The sequence below is a fragment of the Oncorhynchus clarkii genome, chromosome 10, assembly GCF_045791955.1.
Source record: "Oncorhynchus clarkii lewisi isolate Uvic-CL-2024 chromosome 10, UVic_Ocla_1.0, whole genome shotgun sequence".
NCBI lineage: Eukaryota > Metazoa > Chordata > Actinopteri > Salmoniformes > Salmonidae > Oncorhynchus > Oncorhynchus clarkii.
In genome coordinates this window covers 65,226,288-65,241,450 of record NC_092156.1, presented here as the reverse complement: position 1 = coordinate 65,241,450, position 15,163 = coordinate 65,226,288, and the positions used below count along the sequence as shown (strand labels likewise).

The following is a 15,163-nucleotide window of genomic DNA, read 5'->3' as shown; positions in this document are numbered from 1 at the left end:
GGACCTACATACGGGCACAATCAATACTCTAAGACATGCAGCTCTCGCCCCTCTGCTCAGTACGATGCTTTGAACGGGAAACGGGGAAAATGGGGGGTGAAAGTAATTGCATTTCTCCTCCCTCAGTAAACTGTAAGGCTATCCAAGCTCGAATGACGAAGTGGGTCCTGTATGTCCTGGAGTCTGTAAACGTGAGAGAGCTGTGTCACTGTACTACTAAACCAGAATGATTTATGGAAATACAGACCGTGCAAGTGGTCTGCAGTGACAACCAACACACAACAGAAATGCCTTAGATGTGACGTGGAGAGGTGTGAAAGGGTTGCCTTGACACTAGCCTCGCCTCCCCCAATGAATACAGATGTAGGAGCCTATAGGCAGAACGAGAGATGCCAGAGCGACACAGAGAGCGACACAGACAGACAGAGAAGACGGCAGAAGACCTGCATTCAGGTCCAGCTGAAGTCCAATTAAGTTGCATATCATATCCTCCTCAGCTGGTTTGTTTTCCTCAGAGAATGCTCCCTCCTCCAGACGTCTCCTGACCTGACTTTTTAAAACACGGCAACAAGCGGCTGCTCGCAACTCCTGCTTCTTCCTCATCAATCTACTGGCCTGGCGGGGCCAGAATCTAAGGTTGACAGCGTTCCCTAAACATTCCAGCTACTGGAAATGGCCCCAGAGGGAATAGTGGGAATGGGCCTTTGACTAATGGTGGGAATGTCCCCTTCTCTAACATGGAGAAAAGGGCTGGTGTGATGAAGGGTCAGATAGTTTATGTAAAACACAAGTGAACCTGACGGTGAGGAAATGGACCTTAGACAAGGTCAGTGATGTAAACTAGTCCCTGCGATGTTTAGCTATAGGTGGAGTTTAAATGGCTGCCTTGATCTAGATCTTGATCCAACAGATGGAGTCACTCATACGCAACAACGCCAGTCCCTCAACTTACAGTCGCAGACGAATGTTGCACTGTGACACAAGACAATGAGGGCCGTCATGCCAACGTGTGTTCAAGTCTTCTCTGCTGCCAAGGACGGTCCGCTATGGTACGGCAGAGGAGAGCGGCTGGATGATGAGCATTGTTGTATCACTGCACATAAAGCCTGAGGGCTGAAGGAACTGACAGGCGGGGTCCTATTAATAGCCGGCTGAGTCACCGGAGCTACATTAGTGAGAGGCTGGCGACTCGCTTTTACATAGAAAACGCATCCATCTCCCCCGTGCCTGGGCGCCTTGATGTTATGTATAATTAAATACAGAGAAAGCCAAGAGGGGGAAGCTGTCCTTAATTGGACAGGGAGCTTGAGTAACAAGTTTAGAGAGAAGACGGGCTGGAAGGAAGGCCTGGTTGGTTGGGTAGGCAGGCAATGGTGGAGGTGGACAAAGTTCAGGCTGCTAAAGAGATGTGGGAGTTGGGCTGCGTCTGAAATGGCACCCTATTCCCTGTATAGTGCAATACTTCTGAGCAGGGCCCTGGTCAAATGTAGTGCACTACACAGGGAATAGGGTGCCACTTGGGACAAACCCGTGGCCTTCTGAACTGAAGGGATGCGATGTGCAGCTTGCCTTTACTTGGGTGATGACGGAGGTCTCTCAGACGGGGAGGTGGACGGCACAGCGAGCCCGGGCAAGGGGAGACATTTCTAAAACGGCGCAGGGTTTATAAATAGGGGGGAAGTTGAAGCCTGGCGTAACATCTCCCACATGATACACGGTTATAATCAAATGTGAGAAGAGACCTCGGGTTTCCAACGTCTTCAAAACATGGTCAGCTAACTGTGTGTGTGTGTGTGTGTGTGTGTGTGTGTGTGTGTGTGTGTGTGTGTGTGTGTGTGTGTGAGAGAGAGAGTCCGCTAACTATGGCAGCATGAGTAGTCATTGCGTTTCCTTGGATAAGTCGTTCCTCACTTTATCACGACATGCAACAAGCTTCTGTCTGCCTTTCTGCCTCGATTCTTTCTAAGAGACATTAACATGTCCCTGCACCCATTGGTTTCCCTCTGCATGCTAAACGTTAGTCTTAGGAGGCCTTCAGTTGTAGACACGTCGGTAGAGGACATGTGGAGATCGATGGAAGCGTGAGAGGTCTGTCTGTATTCAGAATGAATACGCAGTACATCTGAGGACTAGATAACCACAAGGCCCCTTCGTGCTCCTTCACATCCAGGGATGCAGACTAACTAATACAATGTGAGAGCACACACACACACACACTCTTTCCAAGGACACTCCTATAGCAGTATTAGAAGTAGAAACAAAAAGTAAGCAGATCTTTCCTCCTCTCTCCCTTTTACATGTTTAACCTTCATTTTACCAGGCAAATCAGTTGAGAACAAATTCTTTCCTACATTGGCGGCCTACCCCGACCAAACCCGGACGGCGCTGGGCCAATTGTGAGCCGCCCTATGGGACTCCCAATCACGGCCAGTTGTGATACAGCCTGGATTCAGACCAGGGTGTCTGTAGTGACGCCTTAAGCACCGAGGGTAAAGGGTAATAAAGAGCCACTTTATATGCATGTGCAAGACCAGGAGGAGCAAGGCAGAGTCCAACTAGCCTCTTCTTTTTCTAAAGCCTCAGTGTGTGAAGAGCATTAAAGGGCACTGTGTTTTGTAAGCGGAGTGGGCGAGGCACTATTCAACTGACCCCAGTAACAAGGTTTCCAGGATTACAAAAATAAAATAGTAAAAATCTATGCGGTTTCTTTTGAACTTAGTAGAAATTGTGTCAATTTTCACACTGTAGCATAAACATTGTTGAGATATCAACGTATAGTAAAATAATCCCAACCTGTAAATCTATGGGATAATCACAGAATTCATACTACAAGGTTCGATAGGGTCCTGCGTTCACGCATTCCATTCCGTATGCCAGAGCCAAGATGGCGGACCGGCTGGCACCAGACTCTGCCTGTGCTGCAGAAACCGCTGGCTGTCCAGCTGTTCATCGCAGAGCCCTTAGCAGGCAAACCCAGAGACACTAGCATGGCCGCCAGACACAAATAAAGTTAAGGACGGGGTGAGGGTGAAGTCGTGGGCTAAAAGTCAGCCTACACTTCACCAACGACGTCAGTCACGACTCGTTCGGTGCCACTGAACCGTAGCGGATGTGACGCGTGTCTCGAGTAAGGTTGAAGGCATAAAAAGTTAGACTAGCCTATACTTTACACCAATGACCTTTGACCATTAACGACCGGTCTCGACTCGTTTGGTACCACTGAATGGTGGGAGCTCATCTGATACTGGGGATCCGTTAGACAGAGCAGCCTAAGCAGCTCCACTATAGCCAAGGCATGGAGGGAATCATTACCCGCGCTGGTGTCAGGCACTCTACAGTGAGCCTGACCAATGGGTGAACTGAACCCACTATATTAGATACTTGACAGAATACCAGCCAACCCGGACTGACCAGTACCGTTGTTCAAAACCAAAGTCTACTTGAACGTCTCATTCAATTTACACACTCATACAAGCAACAAAGGCTCTCCAGTCCTTGAACAAACAAGCCGGAGGTATTTGTTTAGTCTTTCTTTAGTCTGTGCAATACACTGGAGTTTCAGCCGTCTGCAACAGAACAAGCAATAACGCTCCTTATATCCTCTCTATATTCTGCAGGCTGTGCTTCTCTCTGCTCTGCGAGGCTATCTTTATTACTACCAATGCTGAGCCTGGCTGCACTCCACAGTGGGTTCACTGCGGGTGGCGGAGAGAGAGAGAGCGAGCGAGAGAAACTATTTGCACATAATATGACATTTGAAATCTTTATTATTTTTGGAACTTCTGTGTGTAACTGTTCATTTATTGTCTATTTCACTTTTGTTTGTTATCCATTTCACTGGCTTTGGCAATGTTAACATTGGTTTCCCATGCTAATAAAGCCCCTTACATTGAGCTGGAGAGAGGAGAGAAAGAGTGGGCAGAGAGGGAGAGAGGGGGCTAGAGGCAACATCGCCTGCCAGCTCATAGCTCACAGGATCCTATGACCGTTATGTCTTGCATCTAAGCCTTTTGCCTAAGAAATGCCCACCACTCTCTCCCTCCCCCTCTCTTTCTCCTTCTCTCAGTCTCTCGCTCTGCACCTCTAAACTCTCAGCACCTGCACCCCCAGAGCAGCGGCAGGGGGACCACACACAGAGAACGAAGGACGGAGGGGTTATGCACAGATTAAACAAACCATGCAGACAGCCACATCAATTACAGCCGGCCAGTTGGCTATCTATTCACCGGCTGTGTCCGACTGCCTACTGACGACCCAATTACGTGCCGGCTAGGCGCACAAGCCAGAGCAACAGAGAGATGGGTGGGTGGGTTTTAAAAAAGGGGAGTAGCAACAGATCCTGAGTCTTGGAAAGGAGGACCAGACAGACGTTTACCCAGCTCACATTTCCAACCAGGGGAAACCAGCCCAGAACACAAGGCTGTGGAGGCGGGGAGTAGGGGCAGTGTCGCACAGGCATAATTACACAAATGAGAAGAAAAAAAAATCTATAATGGTGGGGGTCTGTTGTCCCTCGGCCACACGGCCATCAAAGCCAGAGACAACTGATCAATGAGGAAGATAGATTCTCTTTATATATGCACACACACGCACGAACACTGTTAGAGTGAGGGCTGTGGCGCGAGGGGCCCAGTGAGAAGCATAGCACCGGTTCCTTGGAAACTGTTGATTGAAAATAAACAGTCCAGTTTTGGTGGAAAGGAGGCGACAGGGTAGCTTAGCCACTGGGTTCAGGCTGGCAGCTTGGAGACGTCGGCAAAACACAACGGCCAAATATCCCAAAACTTCTAGAACAGCTCGACCCCGTGTGGCTGCTGACACAAGTGCTTAGCAATACTACATCACAGGCGAGGAGCAGGGGCCCCGATACACTACGGCTCTGACTCACTTCAAAAACAGACTCCCAAACAAGGAGTTAGTGAAGTTGGGGAACATGGCGATGCTTAGGCCCTGTGACACATTCCTGAGGGAGGGGAACGCCTCTTATTAACCCCTCTTGCCCCCGCCTGCTGTGGGAAATGTCAGTGCCTCCAGGCAGCCCTGCTGCAGGTGGGAAGGGCCGTGACTGAACTACGGCCGGAGCCAGTCGGTCGTGAGCCTACTGAGCAGGTCTTGGCCACACTGCGTCACGTACAGTATACCACGGGCAAGACGAATGCATGCAGCGTTTAGAGAGAGAACTCATATTCACCTGTAAAGGCCACAGTGTCGAGACATGCAAGGTATGCACATGAGAGAGATCGCCGTGTCATCAATGATGACCAGGCTAATTTATGTTGAAGTACTCAGAAACAAGTCAATGTTTTCCAAGTACACTGATGCACATTGACTGATAAAGAACAGTGTTTGTTGACCATGATTCGTTGTGGGTAAACAGAAGAGAAAACTCGTATTGGTTGATTAGATTGAGGAAATCAAACAAAATCAGGTCAAGAGGAAGTGAGATTAAACAGATGATTCGATAAGACTGCTGCTACAAACCAGAAAACCAAACGTCATCTCTGGCTACCGAATCCTTGCCTCTTCATTTTCTTAGTGGGGGACAGAACAGCTTGGTTGGGCCGAACTGCTGGCTGGCTCTCTCCCTCTCTCTGCCCTGGAATTGGTCTGCCTAGAATAGCATGGAGCAGATGCCTTCCTCCCTTCCACCCCCCCTTCAGTGTTATTTGGAGACCAAGGGCAATGGAATCCCAGCACCTCTCCCAGGAGTGAGGGAGCAGAGCTCTGGTCCTCGCCTCAGGAGAGAGAGTGGGGGTTGAACGGGGCCGAGCATCAGCTGTCCAGATCACAAATCCAGAGATGAACGTGGCAGCCAGCCGCCCATACGCTAAAGGTGCGGGAAGGGAGTCGGGCGCTAGTGAGGCTAGCTAGCAAGACAGCTAACACCAGGGAAATGCCGCACGAGTCCATGCCCCACAAATCCCTTTGACATGATTTGACATAATTTCGCCATCACTTCTTCCTTGGCTTTGAACTGAAGGGGAGGTCAGTACGTCTGAGGCGAACGTGTTGTGGGTTTCTCTCAGCAGCTGAGCCATAACGACAGAGAGGAGCTCTTATGTGGGTTCTATTAATAGAGAGTAAAGGAGCAGCAGGACAGATGGTTGTGATGAGCAGCTAGAATGCTATGGGTAACCATCGCACTGCAACATTTAGTTGGTGATGGGGACTTACGGTCAGTTTGTGAGCAAAGACCGGATTGTCTACTGATAATGGAAAAAAAGGCATTTACAGCTGGAGGGTGATGAATAAACGCCTTAAGAGTATAATCTGTAATAGAAAAATGACCAGATGGACACTGAAAGATTAGAAGTGGGCGAGGGTGCCATGAAGAGCTCCCAGATAGCACTTACCTCTAGTGAACTTGTCGGGAAAGGAGAGACTGCAGATACAACGGACCAACTGCCCAGTGGCAGGGCATGTCTTACACCACGAGGCCCATTGAAGGGACATAACAGGCGGCTCCCCTGTGAGAGCAACACCGCTCTCTGGGAGTCTGTGTTTCATCCTCTGCTCAAAGCTGTGTCACTGCTCAGCAGGATACAGAGTAAAAACCAGCGTACGGGTCTGTTCAATACTCTGTAACCTGTTTTACTTGGCAGGGAATAGACGGGCGATTAGTCGGAGAGACCTCGGAATGCGGTCCTCAGTGGCAGAGCACATTTATAAGGTCATCATGCTGAAGCGTGACACTATACTGACACAAAATAAACTAAATAGCTAAATATGTAATAATCACCCAAAAAGAAAGCCAGAACTCAGAAGGTCTTGGAGTGGTAATGTAACGTGCTTTATTATTCCAGCACAAGCCCTGTCGTATTGCAGTCTATTGCATCAGCAAATGGACCATCTTCAGTGCTTCTCCAGGCCCTCCATTTTAATGACATCTCTCCTGCAATGACACCTTGCTGTCAACTGCAATAACGTGAACAGGGCCGCTAAAGCGACGCGGAGCCTCGCTCGAGACCCCTAAAGACGATTGCTTCAGTGGGCCATGATGCAGAGTCGAGGGATTGCGAGTCCCATTTTGATCTATGTAGCACCAAATGAGTACAGGGTGAAGCTCCTCAAATCCAAAAGGTCTTATCTGAACCGCCCGCCGCAGGCACCTTAATACATGGCTGGGCCCGACCGGCAAGAAGTTGGTCAATGTGTTTACTAGAAGATTGATTTGAGAAATAATCCACTGCAGAGATTGGAGTCTTGGGAGGAGCGTGAGGGAGTTAAGGGAGTCAACTGGCCGTGCACTGATCTCTAAGGCCTGGTGTGGGCTTTTCTCAACGTCTCTTCGTTGGCATAAAGGTGCAAACTTTTCTTGTGCTTTCTCTGCAAATAACTTGTTTGAAAGTATGATGAATGGCGCAAGAGTAGTGCTAAGCAGTTAGCACGCAAGGGCATATACAGTACACAAACAGCACGCGGGCGAAGTTGAATTTAACACCCTAAAATTGGTGCCATCTCATATATCTTTTATCCAACACTCTTGGAAATGGGAATGTTGTTGAAATGTGACCGAAGACATGACAGCGAGGTTACAATCTGCGCCTGGCTTGCAGCATGCATCGTAGGCCGCACCTACCAACGTCGCCCTGCTTCACACACACAGACACCTTACAAACAAAAAGGCCATAGGAGCACTCAATTACAACATCTTGTTTTATACTAGACACTTGGCTGATTAACGGCTAAATCCGCCACAGCGTACGTGTCCCCGTGAGGCTAATCAAAAATACTTTGAAGAAAGGCAAAGAGGGGATGTATAACGGACAAAACAGCAAAGTGTTTCCTTCCGTGGCTTTTGAGATCTAGCTATTAGCTCATCCGCTTTGCACTTGATATCAGAGTCTCTAGGGAAAGTTGTCGCCTATACTGAGCGAAAGTCCAAGCAGCAAAATGGCCCTGGCTGATGGAAGGGGACACGACACATAGCTGTCATGGGCAGGTCCAGATCATCTTACCCCAAATGGCATGGCAGCAGGATGAGCCAGGAAAGTAACACCAAGTCTCAAATGCACTGCTGTGTAAGTCTGATTCCCGATATCCATCTCTACTGCAACAGCTGGATGCCTGTTCCGGCCTGGGAAACAAGGTTTGCGTAACCTATGTCGGCACATTTTAATTGGAAACTCAAGCCATGTCCCTATGCTATTTATATGAGGAGATTGACAGACTTGGACGATACAAAAGATCCTGGAGACCAAATTTAAGCCGACATTTCAGGAGACGCATTATTGCTAAGCTATTACAGAGGAAGCAAATGCGACGTAAAATTATTGCTGAGCGATTAACCAAGATTTTGTTATTTTTTGGGGTGGGGGGGGTATCGTTATTAAAACATCTAATTGCCCGATGTCAGTTCAATTACTAGAATTCCATTCAGGAATTTTGTGTGAGCACAACACACCATTTCTTTAGCTAGAAATCTAATCATTCATGACAGAAATGCTGGCCTGAAGGGGAGTTGTAGTTTGCATCAAGCAAATATTCAACCTAGTTCAGAGCAGAAAACTGGTAATTAACTATAATGACCATAATCAAATCAAATTTTATTTGAATTTTACTTGAATACATACGACCTTACCGTGAAACGCTTACTTAAGCTCCTAAACAACAATGCAGTTCAAGAAATAGTCAAGAACATCCATTGCACCTGTTCTTTCCGGCTTGGACAGAGACACTTTTACACATGCTACGTTAGGTTAGATACGCACGGAACGCAAGAGAGAGGAATGTACACAACAACGAGAGGGATGGAGACCGTTTGTGAAAGTATGCCTGATCTACTTTGAAGTAGCAGAAAAATGATTTTGTCGGGCTAGCCTAGCTGAATAGGATGACTGAAGACCACCGAGATAACGTGGTCTGGCTGGCTGCTATTCCCTGAGCAGAGATGAGATGACTTTAAGGAATGAAAAATATTTTTTATAAAATAAAAACTGACAATTTCAATATGTTATTATTTCATAGTCATTTCCACTTTCTCTATTGACCTGACTGAAAATATTCCATTGTCTCTATGTTTTTGCAATTGAATGTCCATAATGATCGACTTTGGAAGTTCCATTAAAAAAAAATATATATTTTACTGTCAATATTTCATAATGCATTTAATGTATAATCAAAACCGAAATCCATTATAGTTTTTTTAATAATCAAAACTACCTCATAAAATCACTAAATCACTCCGTACTATGGAACATATGATAATGTATTCAGTTTACTGAAGTTAATGAACGTATTTTTGTTAAAATAACTAAACTTTTCAGCAATTATCTCAGCAGCAACACTGTCGCATTAGAAATGACAGAAATGTCTTATGAAAGCTCCTGGGACTCTGAGGAATGAGCTCTCTTGAAAGCAGAAGCTCCGGGGACTTAAGTTCTAACGTCCCGTAGAGACCAGAGAAATACCAGCAATTCCATTCACAGCAGCCAGCTGCTGCCTCCACAGTAGAGTCTGATGGAGTCTGCGTGGCACACCAGCAAGAGCAGCCCCACAACTGGGCATGGCATGCGGGACCTAGCTACGGTTTGGTTTGGTCTACTGAGACAACGTTCTTCCAGAAGGCAGCCAGTGGCAAAGTTTAGTTTTTCAGTTCGGGGCCTGGAACGCTCTCCTCGCAGTTTGTACCATTTTAACACAGCGACAAAGACGCAAAAACAAAAAGAAACTTGTTCTTGAACACGACACACTAAAGAACAAAAAGGGAAGCCTGTAAGGGCCCATTTTGTCTTTTCATACAAAGTTAATCTTACTTGGGGAATGTGTGCAAATTAAAGATAGAAGGCCTGTATTCTGCAGTGTTTTAGTCAGTGGGAGAAAGTGAAAGAGGTAGAGAGGGAAGGCAAAGATCCCCTGATGTGGAGGAGTGGTTGGCATGCCGAGGGCGCTGCACTGCTTTTGGAGGGGGAAACTGCACTCTCGCAACGGGAAGCCAGGGATTAAGCTCGACCGGCAACAGTGGCGTAATCCTACATTTTTTTTTATTTTTTATATATAAACCAATTACCATCCGGAGGCTGCCAGAGGTGGGGGCTTAACTAACTTTTTTCTTCCCGTGTTCGGTTCCCTGTGCCAGGGGTGTCTCGTTTCATGCTCCCCTGGAGGCCTAGGTCTGGTTGGTACCAAAAGGTGTATTTCACCCTCGGCTCAATCGATTAAATCTTAATTAGCGTCAAGGCTGAAGTTCCCTAGCAGTTGTAGAAAACAGGGCACAGAACATTCCTTACCAAAGGAGAGGGAGGTAAGGAATGAAGGGAGGGATGAACTAGAAAGAGGGAGGGAGAGAATGAGAGAACACAGAAGGTACCCAGCGGGACACCTTACTTACAGTCATAACACCCTCAAACCATTTTACAGCCCACAACACATCTGAAACAGGACACGGTACAAATGAACACCTGTTGGAAGGAGGTCAAGACATTCTGCATTCTGCAAGTTCTTGGGGAGTATCACCTCACAAACAGCCTTTAAAAGGGCTAGAGTACCGGGTCCAAAACAACCACTGAGTTTAACAGGTTAGAGTACCGGGTCCAAAACAACCACTGAGTTTAACAGGTTAAAGGACTATAGTACCGGGTCCAAAACAACCACTGAGTTTAACAGGTTAGAGTACCGGGTCCAAAACAACCACTGAGTTTAACAGGTTAAAGGGCTAGAGTACCGGGTCCAAAACAACCACTGAGTTTAATAGGTTAAAGGGCTAGAATACCGGGTCCAAAACAACCACTGAGTTTAATAGGTTAAAGGGCTAGAATACCGGGTCCAAAACAACCACTGAGTTTAACAGGTTAAAGGGCTAGTGTACCGGGTCCAAAACAACCACTGAGTTTAACAGGTTAAAGGGCTAGAGTACCGGGTCCAAAACAACCACTGAGTTTAACAGGTTAAAGGGCTATAGCCATCGTATGCCTGGACAGTTGCTCATCCCTGCTTTGTGATGTGTGCGTTGACTGTGAACCTAGTTTGTCCTCCCTTTTTGTTAGACATGCGGTTTAACAGTCTGTTTTACCTTGAAGAAAATGATTATGGTGATTATTATGAGTGCCACTTGAATCCCATTGGACAGTGAGTGATACACTTACAAAGAGAAACATCTTTAATTCTGACTCTGTGGCCAGGAAAGACGGAGCATAGTGGATATTATCCTGCCTAGCCACCCCCTTAGATCCCTTTCGGCTCAGCTTTTAAACCTGTAGCTAGCGCATAAACAGCGCTAATGAAGGACAAATTACCATTCTGATCCCTTTGTCTCAGCTGTTTTACCCAGTGGCTGGCTTTGATCTCAGACAGAAGAAAGAGAGAGAGGGGGAGAGCAAGAGACAGGGGGAGAAAGATAGATGGAGCGGGCAGGGAGAGAGTGCGAGGGGGAGAGCGAGCGAGAGTGGGCAGGGAAAGAGAGCGAGCGAGAGTGGGCAGGGAAAGAGAGCGAGCGAGAGGGGGCCAGGGAGAGAGAGAGAGCGAGCGAGCGCGTGGGGGGAGGGAGAGAGAGAGCGAGCGAGGGCAGGGAGAGAGAGCAAGCGAGCGAGGGCAGGGAGAGAGAGCAAGCGAGCGAGCGGGGGCAGGGAGAGAGAGCAAGCGAGCGAGCGGGGGCAGGGAGAGCGAGCGAGCGCGAGGGGGGAGAGCGAGCGCGAGGGGGGAGAGCGAGCGCGAGAGCGAGCGCGAGGGGGGAGAGCGAGCGCGAGAGCGAGCGCGAGGGGGGAGAGCGAGCGCGAGGGGGGAGAGCGAGCGCGAGGGGGGAGAGCGAGCGCGAGGGGGGAGAGCGAGCGCGAGGGGGGAGAGCGAGCGCGAGGGGGGAGAGCGAGCGCGAGGGGGGAGAGCGAGCGCGAGGGGGGAGAGCGAGCGCGAGGGGGGAGAGCGAGCGCGAGGGGGGAGAGCGAGCGCGAGGGGGGAGAGCGAGCGCGAGGGGGGAGAGCGAGCGCGAGGGGGGAGAGCGAGCGCGAGGGGGGAGAGCGAGCGCGAGGGGGGAGAGCGAGCGCGAGGGGGGAGAGCGAGCGCGAGGGGGGAGAGCGGGGGAGAGCGAGCGCGAGGGGGGAGAGCGAGCGCGAGGGGGGAGAGCGAGCGCGAGGGGGGAGAGCGAGCGCGAGGGGGGAGAGCGAGCGCGAGGGGGGAGAGCGAGCGCGAGGGGGGAGAGCGAGCGCGAGGGGGGAGAGCGAGCGCGAGGGCTGCAGTCTCCTCAGTCACCATTTTAGCTGTGTCCTCTCCTCATTCTCTCTCCATCCTTCACTCTGTCCCTCAACTCCCTCTGTGAAAGCCGTAGAAGCGGAGGTGTAAAGAGGACAATTTTATTCTCTCAATCTTTCATGTCCTCTCCCATCCTTCCCTCAGCTATGAAAAGAGCCCTTTGTCTGAGCTCCAAGGCATTTTTACTATGATGTAGCCAACAGCCAAACATTGAGGTGCCAGTCTAATTTGACAAGAACATACCAATGCTGTTAGCTATAGTCAATTCAATTCCCCCAAGTGATTCAGTTTTTTTTTAAAGGGTTCAATCAGTACAATGTCACAAAAGTGCAAATTGCCCATCAAGGGCTGCCAACATTTCCCACGTCACAGACAGGGGGTACAAAAGCTGTGGTACGTCTGATTCCTAACAGGGGAACAACTACAAGAAAGGTAGCGTGGGCCGCAATTGAATTTGGCAAGATATCAGCAGTCATAGCCTTGGTCAGCCTTTCACAAGTGTGCACCTTCTCCACTTGTTGCCGCAGTGCGCCACAACACATATATATAAAGTACGTGCAAGGATGCTGGGCTGGTAAGAGCGTGGCGTAAGCGGTGCATAAACAAACCGGGTTCTCAGAGCGGAAGCCGGTTTAGCTGCAGGATATGCTTGCCTGAACACGACAAAAGTCATTTTCATACGCCCATTTTGTCCCCGAAACATTAGAACAACCTAATATAGGTTGCTGAGCATAAGGAGTAAAGCCGCAGGCCAGTTGTCGAGGTGTAACGTTCCATCGCGTCCCATATCATTGAACTGCCCTGGCCGTCACTGGCCCCCCTCCTGTCTAGCAGCACCTCTCCCATTAATCAGATGACATCACCAAAACACGTCAGCAATAAAAGACTACTGAAGGGAGAGGACATCCAGTGTCTTTTATGCACTTGTCCCTGTAAAACGTTCAACTTCACGTTCTTGAAACATGGACAACCGATATTTCCTTGGACTACAGAAGCTGCCAGGTGTTTATCCCTGCGATCAATACATTAGGTCACCGTCTCCTAAACATAACCTATAAATAGAGAGATACCATGCAGCCTTTTTAAGGTCACATGTAGGAGTCCTGAACGGCGCTTTGGGCGAGGCTGCCCGAGCACATGACTGCGTCAACAAGAGCATTGTTGCGCCCAGCAGTCTACCCACGACACACGGTAGCATAAAACCGTGTTTTAGAGAGACATCGAATACTTAAATACAAATAAATTGGTTGAAAGCTATTTTGTATTGAAGTAGACACATGATTAAGGATTGGTAGTGTGCATTTGTTAGCATTACACAACATGGTATAATGTAATTGTGACAAAGCCCTTAGTAAAAACGTCCTTGGGAATAGGGTATTCTACCAAACTGACAAGCCATTGTGCTCATTCACGTGTTGGCAATTTAGTTTTCATATTATGAAACGCTTTGACAAGAATAAAAACCTGTCACTGCATTTACGGTTAAGGACAAGTGCCAACACTGACTATCGCTTTTATCTTTAAATCTTGATTTAATGAAACAAGACGAGACACAACAGTACAGGTAACAAATGACTGTTTGTTGACTGAAGTGGGAAGAGATGTAGTAGGTACAGTGTTTATACAGTGTTGATATCCACGTTGAGAAGGCTTGTGGGTCAGAGGTCAGAACTATTTTTGAGACGGCCTCCACTGCGTTTCACTTTGACAATATACAACCCTGGGAAGAAACAAGACTCTTGTTGAACATTTCAAAAACAAAAGAAAATAGTCACCAGAGCAGAAACAAAAAGAGGAAAAACAAACAACCTCTGTCAGATGGAGACAAAAACTGTCACCTTGATTAACTACAAACAACAACAACATTGAGAAACTGACAACGTGCAATTCAACAGAAGAGAGGAAACGGGGAAGAGACCTTGACGCTAAAACAGAATCACAGTTGCACTAGTCCGCAGACAGTTGTGCTTGCGACAGTCCCGTCTCACAGATGAGCCTGCAGGGTGCGGAGTGAACCCTTGACATTTTATCTGGGTGACAGGCGAGATTCCTCACTCATGTCGGTAAGCATCTGGCCTACCCCAACCCCCCTTAACACACCTTGGGCCCAAGCCCGGCAGCACTCACCCGTCTGCGACAGAAGGGCAGCCCCTGAGTGATGATGTTGATGCTGAAGAGCCGGAGCACTTTCTGCGGGGGCAGTGGTGGCTCCTTAGCCACCTTGACCACCACTTTTGGGTCTGCCACTATGTCCAGGGCCAGGCTCTCCGGTGTTGCCAGGGGGGCCTTCTCTTTCCCAGAGGCCTTGGGCATCTTCTTTCGGGATCTGGAAGATGTGAAAAGGGGTATGGGGCAATGCCTCAGCATTGCAAGAACTGGGACTAGTCGGTCATATCCCAGAGGGGGAATCCGGGGCGGGGCGGCTCAGGGAGCAGGTTGTTGTACGTAGTGGCCGGGGGATTTGGACTCTTCTCTCTGGAGCTCTTGAAAACACAAATACAACCCTCACGGTGCGCTGTTGATGCTGGTCTGTCCAGTCCGAGCTCGCTCCCCAGCTCATTGCCCCCCTTTAAAATATCCCAGAGCGTGACGTCACCGCTGAGATCCCTGCCAGGCAGAGCAGCTGTCTGCCATGCCTCAGGATAGGCCACACCCCCTCAAAACGACGAGTCACTGTGGAATCCGGCTCCCTGACCCCCTGGGGAGCAATGTGTTTCACCGGTCGTCCAAAAGTGCAGTTATGAGGAAGCTCAATGGGGTGACGTGCAATCCCCCTAGACCAGACCCCCTGCTGTCCTGTCTGCTCCTCCCTGACTTACCACTGTAATCAGCTGCTTTGACATGGTCTCTTAACGCAGGGGTTCCCAAACTTAGGAATTCAGTCGGGCTTTCAACTTACTCTTGAAAGGTGCGATAGTAGAATGCACAAGGTGACATTTCTAAATTGGGTAGTGCATCAGCAGTTCCTCTTGTCATGTCC

At 48.8% G+C, this 15,163-nt stretch overlaps 1 protein-coding gene across 6 annotated transcripts in view; it reads right to left on the bottom strand.

Annotated features, from left to right (window-relative positions):
* Positions 1 to 15,163, bottom strand: part of LOC139419006 (F-box/WD repeat-containing protein 7) — a 189,346-nt gene that overhangs the window by 79,936 nt on the left and 94,247 nt on the right. For 2 of the 6 annotated variants that reach the window (XM_071168816.1, XM_071168817.1), the window contains exon 1: positions 14,284 to 14,729. The exons of 2 other annotated variants lie outside the window; for them this stretch is intronic. In XM_071168816.1, coding sequence (XP_071024917.1) covers positions 14,284 to 14,550 — 267 coding nt within the window. In that variant the 5' untranslated portion in view covers positions 14,551 to 14,729. Of the gene's footprint in view, positions 1 to 14,283; positions 14,730 to 15,163 lie in introns of those variants that run through there. 2 more of the 6 variants (XM_071168818.1, XM_071168819.1) reach the window with 1 other exon arrangement.